At 38.7% G+C, this 16657-nt stretch overlaps 2 protein-coding genes across 2 annotated transcripts; both read left to right on the forward strand.

Moving 5' to 3' along the window:
* Positions 1-375: 375 nt before the first annotated feature.
* LOC112513838 (fructokinase-like 1, chloroplastic) lies at positions 376-12342 on the forward strand. The gene is made up of 2 exons (XM_025120208.1): positions 376-1115; positions 11341-12342. Exons 1-2 carry the CDS (start codon positions 396-398, stop codon positions 12034-12036), a joined length of 1416 nt encoding a protein of 471 aa, XP_024975976.1. The 5' UTR covers positions 376-395; the 3' UTR covers positions 12037-12342.
* A 3099-nt stretch (positions 12343-15441) lies between these two features.
* Positions 15442-16217, forward strand: LOC112513583. The gene has a single exon (XM_025119888.1). The coding sequence runs from the start codon at positions 15531-15533 to the stop codon at positions 16161-16163; it is 633 nt and encodes a 210-aa protein (XP_024975656.1). The 5' UTR covers positions 15442-15530; the 3' UTR covers positions 16164-16217.
* Positions 16218-16657: the final 440 nt, after the last annotated feature.

Raw genomic sequence — 16657 nt, forward strand, 5'->3', positions numbered from 1 at the left:
ATATGTGGATTTTAAATATATTGGATTTTAAACTGTCATACAATTTTTTTCATTGATAGACTGTAATTGGAACCATAACTCTTATTTATTCAAATTGTATTAATATGTAAAGACGAAGTGTAACTTATATCATCGTTAAATCTTCTCGAACAGAACCAATAAAACTTCAAAATCGTTAAAATTCACGGCTCCCATTGTATTGCAAGAGTATATAACTAGTTTTTAAAAAAACACGTAGACCAAAATTGTATTTTACTCATCAAAATCAAAATATAATGTTATTAGGAATTTAAAGAAAAAAAAACTTATTTTGAATCCTTTTCTGTTACCTGATAAGGAAAACCCTATCAAAAACCCCGATATCCATGGATAAACCCCAACTACCATCTCCAGTCATGGCAATTCTTCAGTTCCTTCCTTCACTGCCATCTCTTCATCCTACGGCCTGCTTCCGTTCCTTCCCCACAATTTACATTCCTAGAGCATCTATCAATGGCGACCACACTGTCTCCTCCCCACCGAAACCCGCTCGCCGTGGCCGGAAAAAGTCTACCTCTACCGCCACAACGACTCCGCCCACTAAAAGTTCCAGTCACACGAAGAAATCAGAAACAGAAGTAAACAAAAATGAAAAAGAAGAAGAAGAGGTGGATGATTTTGACGATGGAGTTGATTTCCCTTACGAAGACCCTCCTCTGATATGCTGCTTTGGAGCTGCACAGAAGGAATTCGTTCCCACAGTTAGGGTTTCAGATCAGCAAATGCACCCGGACATGTACTCAGAGTGGAAAATGCTGCAGTGGGACCCGCCGGAGTTTGCAAGGGCGCCTGGTGGACCCCCTTCGAATGTGGCCATAGCACACGCTAGGCTTGGCGGTAGGGCAGCGTTCATGGGAAAGGTAGGGGATGATGATTTTGGTCACGAGTTGGTTTTGTTGATGAATAAGGAAAAGGTGCAAACTAGAGGTGTGAAAATTGATGGAAATGAGAAAACAGGTTGTGCTTATATGAAGATTAAGTTTGATGGGAAGGGGAAGATGAAAGCGGAGAAGGTTAGAGAAGCAGCTGAGGATTCTTTAATGAGCTCTGAAGTGAACCTTTCAGTGCTTAAAGAGGTACTACTTGGTTGACAAATACATATTATTCCATTGTTTCTTGATTCTTTTCCCTAAATTGTTTTGATTTTAAGATTTGAAACCAAATCTGTCACTGACATACTTATCCATTTCAATTTTCATCTTAACATGTCCCATTTAAATTGCATTTGAAATATGGCTTTGAAATTATGAATCAGTCCAAGCCATCAAGGAGTGGTGTTTCCTTTTTCTTTTTGGCAAGTTTAAAACTATGTTACTTATGTATCCGTAGACATCATACAAAATGTTGGTTTTATTGAATTTGGTCTATAAAATTGTTCTAGTCTAGACATCGGATTAATGGTCAAAGAATTGCACTAAACTATGTGTAGACTGTGAAGTCAAAAGTTGCAATGCTCGTATGATGGAAGGAGCAACTTAAGTGGAGTGTACCATTGAGTTTTAGTAGTTCTCATAACTTGCGTGTTTTTGAGTTCAGTTTGATTTATTATTATCAACTAGATATAGGAAGCATATGATTATTTGTAGAGCTCATTGTTCTATATTGAATAGGTAGAAAAACAAAGAGCTTGACTTGGTTGTTTTGCTATTTAGACCTCATCTTATCTATTGCCTTGGGATTGTTTAGTTTCATCCTGGAGTCAAACACTTCAAATCCTTAAATCTTTGTCTTCAAGTTTTCAGTTGTCTTTTTTCAAGATCAATCCCTTGACTATACACGAACACTCAAAGAAACACTGCTCTTTTGCCAAAGAAGTTTTGCTTAAAAGATGAATGAACATGCAAATGAGGAGTTCTCTCTCGGAAAATTCTTATAAATGGGCCTTCGATCACCCACCTGGATTAGTGAGTACAAGCTCATCGATAGAACAACACCTAAAAGAGAATCTCCTTTAGTCTACCTCGAAGAGGCCTTCTCTCCCCATATCGCTCCCATAAACTCTTCTTGTTTAACATAAATGGCTTCCCTTAGTCAATGCAAGGCCTAGTTGATATATGGATCCGTTGCTTGATGCTTATCGAGGCTAAGCAATCAATAAGGCACTTTCACAAGGTCATCTTTTCAGGCTTGAGCTTTTGTGGAGGTCTCTACCCAAGACCCATATTAATCCTGTGAAGTTCGAGTTAGGGACTTGAAGCAATCTACCAAAAGTATGACTAACCGAATGTTTAAGCATAAGAGCCAACCTCCCTATGAGACACATCATGAGGCCGTAGAACATCTTGTTTTTAAACTCTAAGTTCATTAATATTCGATCTAGAATGCACAAAATAAGCACGAGGAACAAAGGAAGTAAGGAACAGTATGGAGACTCCTTCCTTAGGTAGACCAAGGGCCTTGAACGTAATTTTCTATACAAGAGAATGTGTCTGTAGCCTGGTTGAGTAACTCCAAGCGCAAATCCAACTGAGCTTCCCAAAATGATAACGAGGAGCATGGTCTATGAGTTAAGGTCTATGTGTAACAATCATGTTACGACAAGAATAAACCCCTCCAACTCAAATGCGAGAAAGCGAAGCCGGGTATCATATTTTTCACTGTGATTCTCCTCAATTTGGTTGTGTAAAATCAACTTGTATGGAGCAAGTCCTTTTTTCTCCCAGTTTAGTTGAGTAAAGGTTGATCCAATTGTGTAGCCATCTCTTTGTTGAACTTCATTGAGCTTGATTGAACATAGGCACCTGCGGTTGTAACGTCATGTACTCTTCTTTCAAGCTTTAATTCATCCTTCTCATGTATTATGATTTATGAGGATTGAGAAACAAGCTATGTTGTCTATTGCACTTAGCCACATCGAAAGATCTTACTAACCTATGCAAGATGTAACCACACTGTTGGCGCAAAGGCCATCTAAGTTGGCTTCACTATCACTAGCACAATCACAATCACAATCCAATCTGGATCAAACATGTTTCCTATTGATGATCAAGATCAGGTTAAATGGTTACAAGCAAACCAACTAAACTCTCATCTTCAAAAATAGAATCGTGTACCACCAAGAGCATCCACACTTATCGGGCTGCACCTAGTCATGCTAAGATAAGACCCAAAATTGCAGTCATCAATTGACACCCATACCCTCGATCAAGCAAGTTGGTTAAACTCCATCCATACTGTCTAGTTATGCCTTTGGTTTATGATGCAGTACAAAACCAAGCTTCTTCTCAATTAAGCCCAATCAATTCTAGGCCTCCCACTTGGAAAGTCTATGTGAGACGGCCCAAGGCCTATAAAGGGAATTAGTAATTTGGACATATTATAATAAGGAGTTTTGGCTTGTGGTGGAGGCATGCAGAAAAATAAGCGTCAGTTAGGCTCTAGCTAGCGCTTGGAGAAGGGAATTCTTCCCTGGGATCCTTTTGAGGATTGGAGTCTGTATCGTCCTCTTCCTTTCTTCCGTATTGTAATCCTTTCGTTTGTTTCTCAATTAATTCGATTTGCTTATGTAAACAGTCGATTGTGTAACATTTCCGACCTGCTGGATCTGTCTAGGGATGGTGATTTGCCCCCACCCGGTGGGGAACCCGGTTCACCCGAACGGGGACGGGGATTCCCCGCTAAAACGGGTCCCAGGGCCGGGGATCCCCGGTAAACTCAAATCGGGGCCGGGGCCGAGGGATGTTACTCAAACCAGGGTCGGAGTGGGGCCGGGGATCCCCAGCAGAATCAAACTAAGGGATATTCTTCATGTGATTTGATCGGGGATTTACCGGGGTTTGACCGGGGACCGGGGCCGGGGATGTTACTACAAACCGGGGCCGGGGATTACAAAACCCGCCCCATCCCCGCCCCGTTGCTATGCCTAGATCTGTCGAGACACGTCTACAAGCTCGATTGGAAAATGATGATGAACGGATCCAACAGCTTCATTCAAATGTTCAGGGAATTAAATCGTCCCTCGAAACCATGAAGGAAGATCAAGAGGAACAAAAGGAATTCAGATCGTATATACTGTCATGGGTGAAGCAGCAGCATGGTAAGAATCCAGAAGCGGGAGAAGGTTCTCCAATAAACATTGATATTCCTCCTCCGTTCAATGCAATTCAGGGAGATCTGGTACTCCCCCTTCGTTCAATTTCAATTCAGGGAGATCTGGGGAGAATATGCACTACGCGACAGAAAATCGAACTTCCTGAAAATTTCGGATTTGACCCGTGTGGTTGGATTGCTAAGGCAAAATTGTATTTCAAGATTCATGGGACACCGAACAATCTGCAACCTCTTCCAACACTGGTTTGCGGTGGTAAAGGAAATCCATGGAGAAAAACGTGGGAGAATTTGACTCGGGAACTATTACAGAGATTCAGTGGATTGGAGATTCAAAACCCTTATGAATAGTTGTCTTCGATTAAACAGGTAAACTCAATCCATGATTACATAGATGATTTGGAATATTTGTTATCCCTTGTTCCTCAATTGCCTAAGTCCCAAGCCTTGGGGTATTTTTTGGCGGGTTAACAACCGGAGGTGAAGCGATGGGTACGTCTCCATTGTCTTCAAACTCGATTAGACGCCATGTATTTGGCAAAAGATGTGGAGGAGATGCTCCATCCATCGGAGAATTCGACTTTAACAGTGAGGTATCAATACCAGGGACATTCTTTGTTTTCTGATAAAAATTTATCTGGGCTTCCGTTTGGTCAAATGGGCCAAAATGGATTTAAAGCCTAAAATCCTAGTGTTGGACCTGAACGCCAACAAGCCACAAGAGCCGAACCATTCGGTCCATCCCGTGTCTCCTCTAATTCGACGGTGGGTGGTCCTGTGCGGAATGAATCGACAAAAAATTTATCCTCTCGAATCTGGGTGTTCGTATGTTGACTCAAATGGAGTGGGAGGATAGTCGCAAGAAGGGGTTGTGCTTTAAATGTGGCCAACAATTTGGAATCGCATAAATGCCCAGAGGCAAAGTTTAGGGTTATGCTTTTGGCGGATGATGAAGAATCGGAGTTTGAAGGAGATCTTCGTTCGATTGATTTGAGTAAAGGCGAGGAGGTGTCGAACGGACAGAAGGGGGATATGGGTGAGTGCTCGGTTATTGAATTCATGGGTGCAAGTGATATTTTCAAATCTGGGCTCAATACAATAAAATTGGAAGGTTTGCTTCGTGGAACTCCTTTTGTTGTATTGGTTAACCGTGGTGCCACTCACAATTTTGTTTCTAGCCGCTTAGTGAACGCACTTGATCGCTCAATTTCGTCATTTGAAGGGTTGCAATTCAAACTAGGCGATGGACACAAGGTTTTTGTGTCTAAGAAGTGTTCGGCGATAGCAGTTACATTGGCTACATGTGAATTTGTTGTCGATGCTTTGTTGTTCGAGATGGGAAGTTTGGATATGGTGCTGGGAATTGAATGGTTACAGACTTTGGGCGATGTCGTTCACAATTAGGAGTCTCAGTCAATGAGGTTTTGGCGTCACGGTCGAGAAGTCTGTTTACAGGGAATTCCGTTCTCTTCGTCAATTCAATCATCACCTCACAACAGCTGGTTGTCTAATTCTAAAGCTTCGTTAGTCTCATCCAAGTGTATGGTTGATCAAATCCTGGGGTTATCATCTGAACTTTCTAAACACCAATCGCAACAATTACAACAATTGTTTGTGCATTTTGTTTCTGTTTTCGTTGAGGTCCATAGGGTTACCTCGTGTCCGTAGTAAGGATCATGCTATCGATTTGTTACCGAATCAGGGTCCGGTGTGTGTATGCCCTTATCGTTATCCTCGTGTACACAAAACGGAAATTGAGCGATGGGTCGAGGAGCTGCTGTCTATCGATGTTATTCGTTCAAGCAACAACGCCTATTTTAATCCAGTAATTTTGATATGAAAGAAAGACCAAACTTGGAGAGTGTGTTTTGAGTATAGAGCTTTGAACAAAGCTACTGTTCTTGATAAATACCCAATTCCTGTTGTGGAGGAATTAATCGACGAATTGGCAGGAACACAATTTCTCAAAATTGGATCTCAAACCGGGTTATAATTAGATTAGAATGATGCCAGAAAGTGTGGAAAAAACGGCTTTTCGAACACAGGATGGCTATTACGAATACCTCGTAATGTCATTCGGACTCACAAACGCTCCTGCAACGTTTCAAGCCGTTATGAACGATATTTTTCGTCCATATTTACGTAAGTGTGTAGTCGTGTTTTTTGATGATATTTTGGTGTATAGTCCAACGTGGGAACAACACATTTACGATCTTTCTTCGGTATTACATGTTTTGATGACTAATCAGTTTGTGGTGAATCAAAAGAAATGCTCATTTGGTCAATCATCAGGGGAGTATTTAGGCCATATTATTGATGGGAAGGGAGTCTCGATGGATCCTAAAAAGTTCCAAGTAGTTTTGGATTGGCCAACTCCAAAACAAGTTAAAGGAGTTCGTGGGTTTCTTGGACTGATCGGCTATTACCGAAATTTGTTCGGAATTATGGATCGATTGCTAAACAATTGACCGAACTTACAAAAAAAGATAATTTCCATTGGAATGAAGCGACACAACAGTCTTTTGATCTTCTTAAGACTGCCATCACGACGGCTCCCGTGTTGGCTTACCGAATTTTTCAGTTCCTTTTGTAGTGGAGCGTGATGCTTCGGGTTGTGGCATCGGGGCTGTTTTAATGCAACAACAGCGTCTTATTGCTTTTTTCAGTAAGGCGTTGGGTGATTGTAACCTCGCGAAGTCGGTAAACGAATGGGAAATTATGGCGTTGGCTCTTGCCGTTCAACATTGGCGGAGTTATCTGTCAGGGACTCAATTTGTGGTTTGCACGGATCATAAAAGTCAAACATCTTTTACAGCAACGTATCACCACCCCAGATCAATAGAATTGGGTGGCCAAATTGCTCGCATATCATTTTGAAATCTGTTACAAGGCGGGTTGTGAAAACAAAGCTGCTGATGCTCTTTCAAGTCGCAATGATAACGGAGAATTGAACTCAATGATGTACCAACCGGTATGGGTACAAGGCGCTCAATTATTAGACGAGGCTAAATCTGATCCTCAGATTCAGCAGCTCATTCAAGAATGTCAAGAGAATGCCGGGTCCCATCAGGGTTATTCTGTGCACAATGGCGTTCTATATCACAAAAATCGATTGGTCATCTCACAGAATTCGAAATGGATTCCTATTTTGTTGAAGGAATTCCACACTTCAGCTACCGGAGGGCATTCGGGTTATTACCGAACGTATCGCCGAATTGCTGCAAACCTTTATTGGCCGGGCATGAGTTCTGCTGTACAACGTTTTGTGCAGTCTTGTGACATATGTCAGCGATGTAAGTCGAGTTTGTTGACTCCCGCAGACCTATTACAACCCTTGGACATTCCAGAGGTTATCYGGGAGCATTTATCCATGGATTTTATTTTGGGGCTGCCTAAATCCGAGGGATTTGATGCATTATTAGTCGTGGTGGATCGATTATCCAAGTACAGTCATTTCATCCTCCTCAAACATCCATACATGGCTCGAAATATCGCGGATGTTTTTGTTCGAGAGATTATTTGACTTCACGGTATTCCCAAATCGATTGTCAGCGATCGTGATCCGCTCTTTATGAGTCATTTTTGGCAAGAAATATGTCGCCTACAAGGAACTCATTTACATATGAGTTCGTCGTATCACCCGGAACCGGATGGGCAAACGGAAGTTATAAATCGATGCCTGGAAGCTTATTTGCGATGTTTTGCAGTCGATCAACCGTGTTCGTGGTCCTTATGGGTTCGTGGGCAGATTTTTGGTATAATTCTACTTTTCATGGATCAACCGGTATCTCTCCTTTTGAGGTGGTGTACGGTCGCAAACCACCTAACATTACCCAATTCATTCCCGGAGAAGTTCGAGTGGAGGCGGTGGGGCATGAGTTAAAAGATCGAGATGAGGCCTTAAAGCAACTAAAAGTACACTTGCTACACACACAAGCTCTAATGAAAGCACAAGCAGATAAAAAAAGACGCGATGTGGTTTTCCAAATCGCGATCAGGTCTATGCCAAGTTACGTCCTTATCGTCAACTATCCATGGCTCAACGCATTCATCAAAAGTTAGCGGCTCGTTATGTTGGTCCTTTCCAAATTGTTGAGAAGGTGGGTTCGGTAGCATACCGCTTGCAGTTGCCTCCATCATCTAAAGTGCATCCTGTTTTTCATATTCCGTTGTTGAAGAAAGCTGTACAGGGTCACCTGTTGAGCCTTCACTTCCGGCAGAATTCGAATTAGATGTAATCGATCAGTTGTTTCTAGAGGCTATTCGTGTGACCCGCATCTCTGACTGTCAAGGGGACACGGTTCTTCAATGGCTCATTCAATGGAAGGGACGTCCATTAGAAGAGGTGACATGGGAGGATGCAATGACTATTCAAAGTCAGTTACCTGATGCTGGTCTTGAGGACAAGACCAATTTTGATGGAGGGCCAAGTGATGCACTACAGAACCAAGCTTCTTCTCAATTAAGTCCAATCAATTCTAGGCCTACCACTTGGAAAGTCTGTGAGACGGCCCAAGGCCCATAAAGGGAATTAGTAATTTGGAGATATTATAATAAGGAGTTTTGGCTTGTGGTGGAGACATGCAGAAAAGTAACCGTCAGTTAGGCTCTAGCTATCGCTTGGAGAAGGGAATTCTTCCCTGGGATCCTTCTGAGGATTGGAGTCTGTATCGTCTTCTTCCTTTTTCCGTATTGTAATCCTTCCGTTTGTTTCTCAATTAATTCGATTTGCTTACGTAATCAGTCGATTACGTAACAGTTTATGAATAAGTCCTACTATAGTACTGTGCCTGTGTATCACAACAGAAACTATTTAAATAGTAATAAATCAAACATAATGAGTCAAAGACAAACAATTAATTTACAAAAGTTATGTTTATCATCGAACACCATGGTAAACAAAGGAAATAGTTCAATGAGGGTAAGAGAACACTAAGGACAACTTTGTACTTGATGTATCAAATGTGAAATGTTGAAATGCTGTCTAGTCACAGAGTTTATACAAGTTTTCCATAAATTATTGTAGGATTGACTCACATGTTTTCTTACCAATTGAAGGGTCAACCAATCGAACCTGTTGGACTTGGTAGGCTTTTTAAACATTGTGACCAAAATATAAATTTTGTTATATACATGTGCAATGGACTTCATGATTTTGAGTAAATTTTTATTCAAGGACCACCAATTTGAATACATGTTATAAAGTGAACTTAGTGCTCTCAGACTGGTTCTTTTGAGGGAGGCCTATAAATTGCACGGCTCAAGTAAGTGAGACTCTGGAAACCAATGTCATTGAGAAAATGAAGATGTAGTTGGAATAAAGAAAAGGGCATTTCGCTTCTTTTCTAAGCAAGGAAAAAATATTAAGCGGAGCTAGATGGCTGCTTTATCTTCTAGAGCTTAATAGCCCAAAAGAAAATTAAGTGGACATTTAAGCAAACACAAGCAGTTTGTTTAAATGTATAAACTGTTACCATCAGATTAGGCCATTATGTATACGTGTAGGAATTAAAACTTTCATTTAATTACGAACTTTACTTTGATCCAGTTACTTGTCCAAGGGCCTGGAAAGAGTTTAATTAGCTTAATAAGGCTTAAAGCTAGTTCGCTAAGCCATATAAAAACGTTTGGAAATGGCTGAATGATATAGAGAAGGGCTTATCTAATAAGTTGTTAGGAGGCACCTTTATTCGTATAGACAGAATATTTCCCACCCTTACCCCTGTGAAAATCACGTTCTTCCATCAAACCTAACCCCTCAATTGAAAAACCCAAGCCTCTGCCTCCTCTCTTAATGGAAAAACCTAAACCATCCTCCTCCTTGCTGTGCCCATTGCCTCGTCCCTCCTCCAGGTCGCCGCCTCCCTACATCCTCCTTGAAGTCGCCGTCTCTGCCCCCTCAATTTTTTGACTTCGAATTTTTTAGCCTTGTGTGGTTTGAAACTTACTTTGAGTTGTTTGACTTCATATATATTAGGCATACAATATATTAAGTTATATGTGTGTGTGTATATATATATATATATTTGTATTTAACGTATGAACCTTCTTTTACTGCTATTGCACTGCTATCTCACTGCGATAACCGCGATTGCAAATCAAGGTCCCGACCGCGATTTCCACAATCGACCATGTTAACTGCTTAGCTATACAGCCAACTTTATGCATACATGACTTAGATGAAAAAACAACCAAACGGCCGCTAAATGACTAATTTTCTTGTTTCATTGATACAATTACTCGGAAAGAATTTGAAGGATGCCTTCCTAGTTTAGATAATTTTAAACTCTGCTAAAACTGAGCATATGATCGAGGGCATGACTTGGCATGGGCCTGTCGAAGTGCAATGTTGAACCCTGCTTTGGCCGAGCTCATAGGCTATTTTGGCCTTTGAGGTTCAAGACACACACGATGCTCTTGAAGAGAAAAGAGACATTTGTTAGCATAAGAAGGCATCGAGCTAAGTCCTTTTGGCTTCTGAAGCAAGAGGCAAAGCTAATTTTGTCTTAGGCCCTTTTAGTTGTCCAATTTATCGTCTTTACAACTAATTTACTCCACAAAAAGAAATATGAAATTGGACTGTCAACATTACTGCTTTCACTTTTCTTAGTTTGGCATCTTCTTCATATCTTCATCTCTGTCTCTTCTCTCTTGTTGTTTTCGTTGTATGGGCGTAAGTTTAATTGAACGTTGGTGACTAGTATGCGTTTAATGTTACTGTTAACTGACGTTAATAGTTTTTGTCGTTAATATTAGCACAATTTCGGTTGACATGTTGTTAAATTGATGTCAGTATAATGTTAGATTGTTAACAGATGATTTAAAATGAATGCAGGTGTTTTTTTTTTATATGTAATAATGTATATGTTAATATTACTGTTAATTGATATAATCTTCAAGAAATTCTTTGCAAAATGTAGTATTCATAATGAATGTCCCTGAATAATCATGAATATCTGTCATGACATTCATCATGAATATCTTTCACGTTATTTTTTTTGGGTCTCTCTGGATCTTTCCTCTCTCTCTGTCTGTGTGTGCGTGTCTGTGTGTATATATATATCCCTCTCCCCCAACCCAACCCCCTGCATTCTGTAGGTGAATATAGTCTCAAAAATGCTTGTGACGATCTCTTCTGTGATGCAATGATCAAGTCATGTTGATTCAACACATTGCTTCAATTTTTTTACAATTGAAACTCTTGTGTGATGTAAAGATATTGATAAATAGCCGATTGCTTCTGTTTTTATGCAGGCAAGAATATTCCACTTCAATTCCGAAGTCCTTACATCCGACTCGATGCAAGCCACCTTGTTTAAAGCAATATCATGGTCTAAAAAATTCGGCAGCCTTATATTCTTCGACATGAATCTCCCATTGCCATTATGGAAATCCCGCCACGAAACAAGGAAAGTGATAAATAACGCCTGGGAACAAGCCGACATCATCGAAGTTAGCAAACAAGAACTCGAATTCCTCCTCGATGAGCACTACCATGAAAGACGTAGAAATTACCAGCCGCAATATTACGCAGAAACTCACGCTGAAACAAAAGAAAAAGGGAAAGATTATTATCACTACACCCGCGAAGAAATCTCCCCTTTATGGCACGATAAATTGAAATTCTTATTTGTGACAGACGGGACCCTTCGACTTCATTATTATTCTCCGGATTTTGATGGGGTCGTGGTTGGGACCGAGGATGTGCTGATAACACCGTTTACATGTGATAGAACGGGTTCAGGTGATGCGGTTGTTGCTGCGATTATGAGGAAGTTGACGTCCCAACCGGAGATGTTTGTGAATCAAGATGTTCTTGAAAGGCAGCTTCGGTTTGCAGTTGCCGCTGGAATTATAGCTCAGTGGACGATTGGGGCGGTGAGAGGTTTTCCGACAGAAAGCGCTGCTCAAAATTTGAAAGAACAAGTTTACGTGCCTTCTATGTGGTAATGTTTCAAGGTTTGTAGCGGATATGAAGCCGAAGATTTTGTTACAATTTGAGCTTCTGAATCGAACGAACCGTTGAGAAAGGACTAGCGCCGTAGCCGTAGCCGTAGCCGTATAAGCCCAACTGACCACTTTGGTCATGTTTGGTTCGTCTGGTGTCTGTGGTTCGATCATGACCAAGTGGGTTGGTTCGTTTGGTGTTGGTTTAGGTTGTGTTGGCTCTTTGGTGTTAGTTTAGGTTGGGTTTGGTCATTTGTTGTGCAATCTGAACAGCGTTTCCAGAAAATAGAAATGGAGAATGAGTTGCCTTATAATGCTTTCATTTATTGTCAACTCTTGTATGCATATGCTTTTTCCTTCTGTTTTTTAAATTGAGGCTATACTTATAATTTAGAATATTTGGTGTGTTTGATTTGTAGGATTTGAAACGAAATTTAATTCTATTTTTTATAGATAATTTATAAAGGGTAAATTGCATGAAAAAATAACGTATTTTAACTTGATTCCTATTTTGGGTAACGTACTTTTAAAACTTTCATTTTGGTACCTAAGATATAAAGTTTTAAACATTTAAGTACCCGGGTAACTGGTTAAAGTATTAACCGGTTATCATACTGATGTGGCAAGTGATGTGGTATCCAACTCGGTATTATTTGTTGACCTAGTCAGTGACGTGAATTTTTTTAAATCTAAAATTAGTCTTTTTTTAGTCTAAAATTAGTCTTTACTGGTTACCCGGGTACTTAAATGTTTAAAACTTTACATTTTAGGTACCAAAATGGAAGTTTTGAAAATACGTTACCCAAAATAGGAATCAAGTTAAAGTACGTTACTTTTTCATGCAACTAGATTATAAATAATTATAAAAAGAATTAAATTATCTTGTATTAATTGATTATTACAAAGTAAATGTTTTTAACATATTACAAAACAGTATAAACAAATCTTATGAGACCCGGTAAAATATCAACACTGTCATCGGATTTCTAAATCCAATATTTGTGGGGTTTAAGTGAAATCATAGAATTTCAATTGTGGACTTTCATCAAATCTTGCAAACTGAATAGGAGTGATAAGAGACTTGAACCGACGGCCTATTGGAAACAAATTCAAGGACTTACCGCAAGTGATCTATCCTCAAAGTACGAACACGTTTCCTCTAACTTGAGATAACATTTAACAGGTATCTTTCCGATTGAAACCAGACCGAACCGGAATTGGACCAAAACAGGAAAAGTAGAACCGAAATTTATGCAATCAAGTTGGTTCCAAACGGGATTGTTAAACGAATACACATTTTGGTGTGTTTTAGTTTGAAATATTGTTTCAAATTTGAAAAATACAAAGCTGGTTTGTTACCCATTTAAACTTTGAACATAGTAGAACCAATCAATTGATGTATTACAAATAATATTGAACTGAAAACCAGTTTTTTAAGAAATATTGAAATCAAACCAAACATGACCCGTGGTAGTCATGGTTCAGTTCAAGATTTTACAAGTTAAAAGGTTTTTCACCCTTGTCATGGGAGATTGATTGGACTATTCGGTGCAATTCGACATCTAAAATGCCTGCAAAAGTTTATTGCATTAAAAAGTATCGATATTGGTGCTTTATTACTTTCAATCACTACCGATTGGCACGTAAGCTAAGTATTTGCAAAACTTCTGAAATGTTTTCACGATATTACAGATCTTTTATTGGATATATATTATTAAAACATTGTTATTACAACAATTATTAATAATAGCAACAAAGTTGCCAAAAAGAAAATTACTTGAATATTTTGAAAACTTACATCAAGTTTTAATGTGGCACGACTTAAAAACCCTTAATCACATGACTGAGACCGATGCGTTAGACTTAAATATTACGGATCCAGGTTATATATATTCTACTGATATCAGAAAAGTTTTTAACAACGTATTTTGGGAATTTATGAATACATAAGAATGAGTAATGTACATAGAGCTATTTCTTCATCTACTGGAGGAGAAAATGATTATTTTCATTTTCTATATATTTATTTAGCCAACACTAAAGCGGTGTTTAGGATTGTTTATTTGAAACAACTTATGTTTTTCTATAAAAAGTCATTATCAACTTATTATAAGTTAGAATGGTTTAATCTTTAAAGACTCTTTATTACTGGTTTGGCACCGATATAAGTTGTTTATTCAAACACCCAAAAATACTTATTACCGGTGTCACACCGGAATAAGTTGTTTTTATAAGCAATCTCAAACACCCTCTAAGTAAAAAAGTAAATAAGCAACTTCAAATTTAGATGAATTATGTATGTATACAACTACAAGATCATATTTTTTTTAATATGTATATGAACGAGAATCAATTTTGGGATTTTGATAGGGAAAACAATCACGATTCTCCATCAAGGCTACCGGTAGCCATGATGGGGAATCATGATTGTTCTTTTTATTTTCTTCCACCGAATGTAAAATATCAAGATTTCGAAAGTAACTAATGTCGTGATAGTAACACATGATTTAGTAACAGCCCAAGTTAGTACTTTTTCTTTGAGTGCGATATAGGATTCTAAATGATTAGATGTTGCGGTTAGTGGAGGAAATCGATTTAAGCTTTGCTTGTGCTTAAAGACTATTATAATATGAACAAGCGAATCAAACACAAAGAAACGTCGGAACTTATAATTTGAAGATTCAACAAACTTGAACATCGAAGTACTATACCATAGAGTTTAAATATGAAACGAACGATTTTGATTTTTTAGATTTAAATTTGTAACAATATCAACTTAAAGTAACATAACTATGAATTTTTTTATAATGATGAGTTATTTTTATTTAACTCTATGAAACATCAAGAATAAAAAAATTTAAACTTCTCCTTTGAAGATAGATAGGGTGATTCAGGTGAGTTCAAATGTAGATCCAAACTAAACCACAAGGGTGGTGTTTGATTGGTTTGAGTTTGGCTTTAAAGGTCAAAAGTACCAGGAGGTCCCATGTTTAAATCCAAGATGGAATAAAAATTCCCTTATGGTCACGAAGGTTCAAATGCGGTGACTCCGGGCTATTTTGCAGGTGGTCGCACTGGGATTAGTCGGCTCGCATAACGGGTTGGATATCCAGGTTAATTAAAAAAAAAGAGGCGTGACAAGTGACAACGGAGGTTCAAATGCGGTTACTCCGAGCTATCTGCAAAACGGATGGTCGTCCTGAAATTAGTCGGCTTGGATGACGGGTTGGATATCCAAGTTAATAAAAAAAGGTTGTGAAAACAAATTCTTATTCTATGTTTCGTGTAGTAATCGAACAATTGTTGTGAAAGTGATGAATTAATGACATGTACGTTGTGCATTAGAAATTGTACGGAAGAAATGTAAACGTGGGATAACGTGGTGTGATGGACTCCGCACAAGACACGACCAATGATCACCGCTCGTTCATGGAGAAAACCCTAATAAAACCAGTCAGCCACCTTTACAAGCACTCATAAATATCTTGCTAATTATAATGGGTATGGTTTTTGGGAAAGTGAACGTGGAAACACCGAAATTCGAAGTCATCAAGTCATCGGCAGGCTACGAGATCCGGCAATACTCAGCGTCGGTGACGGCGGAGATCACCTACGATCCAACCCAGTTCAAAGGAGACAAAGACGGTGGGTTTAAGATACTAGCCAACTACATCGGTGCTTTTGGCAACCCACAGAATACGAAGCCGGAAAAGATCGCGATGACGTCGCCGGTAATAACGAAGCCGGAAAAGATTGCGATGACGTCGCCGGTAATAACGAAGCCGGAGAAGATAGACATGACTTCGCCTGTGGTGACGAAGGGAGATGGAGAAAAGATGATGACGATGCAGTTTACACTGCCGGAAAAGTACAAAAAGGCGGAGGAGGCGCCGAAGCCGGTGGATGAGAGGGTGGTGATAAGGGAGGAGGGAGAGAGGAAGTACGGGGTGGTGACGTTTAGTGGGGTGGCGTCGGAAGAAGTAGTGGCGAAGAAGGTGGAGAAGTTGAAGAAAGATTTGGAAAGAGATGGGGTTAAGATAACCGGCGATTATGTGTTGGGAAGATATAATCCGCCATGGATCACGTTGCCGGCTTTTAGGACCAATGAAGTTTTGATTCCGGTGGAATGAAGTTTCTGTAACTTCATCATTATATATATCTATACGTTATTATAAAATATTTGATAAAAATTTTTAAAAATCATTTTTATTTTATGTATAATGTATTGTTTTTTGTTGCATGTTAATTAAAATTTAAGATTATAAATAAATTATATGTAAATACAATTTATTAAAATTTTATGTTTGAATTTGTGTAAGTAACTGCAGATAAACATAATCAAATAGATAATAAACATCCCAGTTTAAATATAAAAAATCTAAAATATAATTAAGATAATCATTAAGTTTTAACAAAATACTTAATTATTATCTTTATAAAAATTATATTATTAAATAAAAATAAAAAATAATTTTAAAAAATATAGAAAAAAGAAAAAATTTAAATATTTAATTTGGTACTAACATCAATATTTTTTTTTTCATTTTTTATGATATTTTTATATTATATTTTATTCAAAAATAAAAACATTATCGTTTTATACAAAACCATATAAAACCGTATT

Source organism: Cynara cardunculus, assembly GCF_001531365.2.
Source record: "Cynara cardunculus var. scolymus isolate 2C chromosome LG 5, CcrdV1, whole genome shotgun sequence".
Lineage (NCBI taxonomy): Eukaryota > Viridiplantae > Streptophyta > Magnoliopsida > Asterales > Asteraceae > Cynara > Cynara cardunculus.

Bases quoted from the DNA above. Each gene is read 5' to 3' on its own strand.
- LOC112513838 (XM_025120208.1), top strand. From the start codon at position 396: ATGGCAATTCTTCAGTTCCTTCCTTCACTGCCATCTCTTCATCCTACG. The intron at 1,116-11,340 runs GTACTACTTGGT...GTTTTTATGCAG, and splicing joins ACCTTTCAGTGCTTAAAGAG to GCAAGAATATTCCACTTCAA.
- LOC112513583 (XM_025119888.1), top strand. From the start codon at position 15,531: ATGGGTATGGTTTTTGGGAAAGTGAACGTGGAAACACCGAAATTCGAA.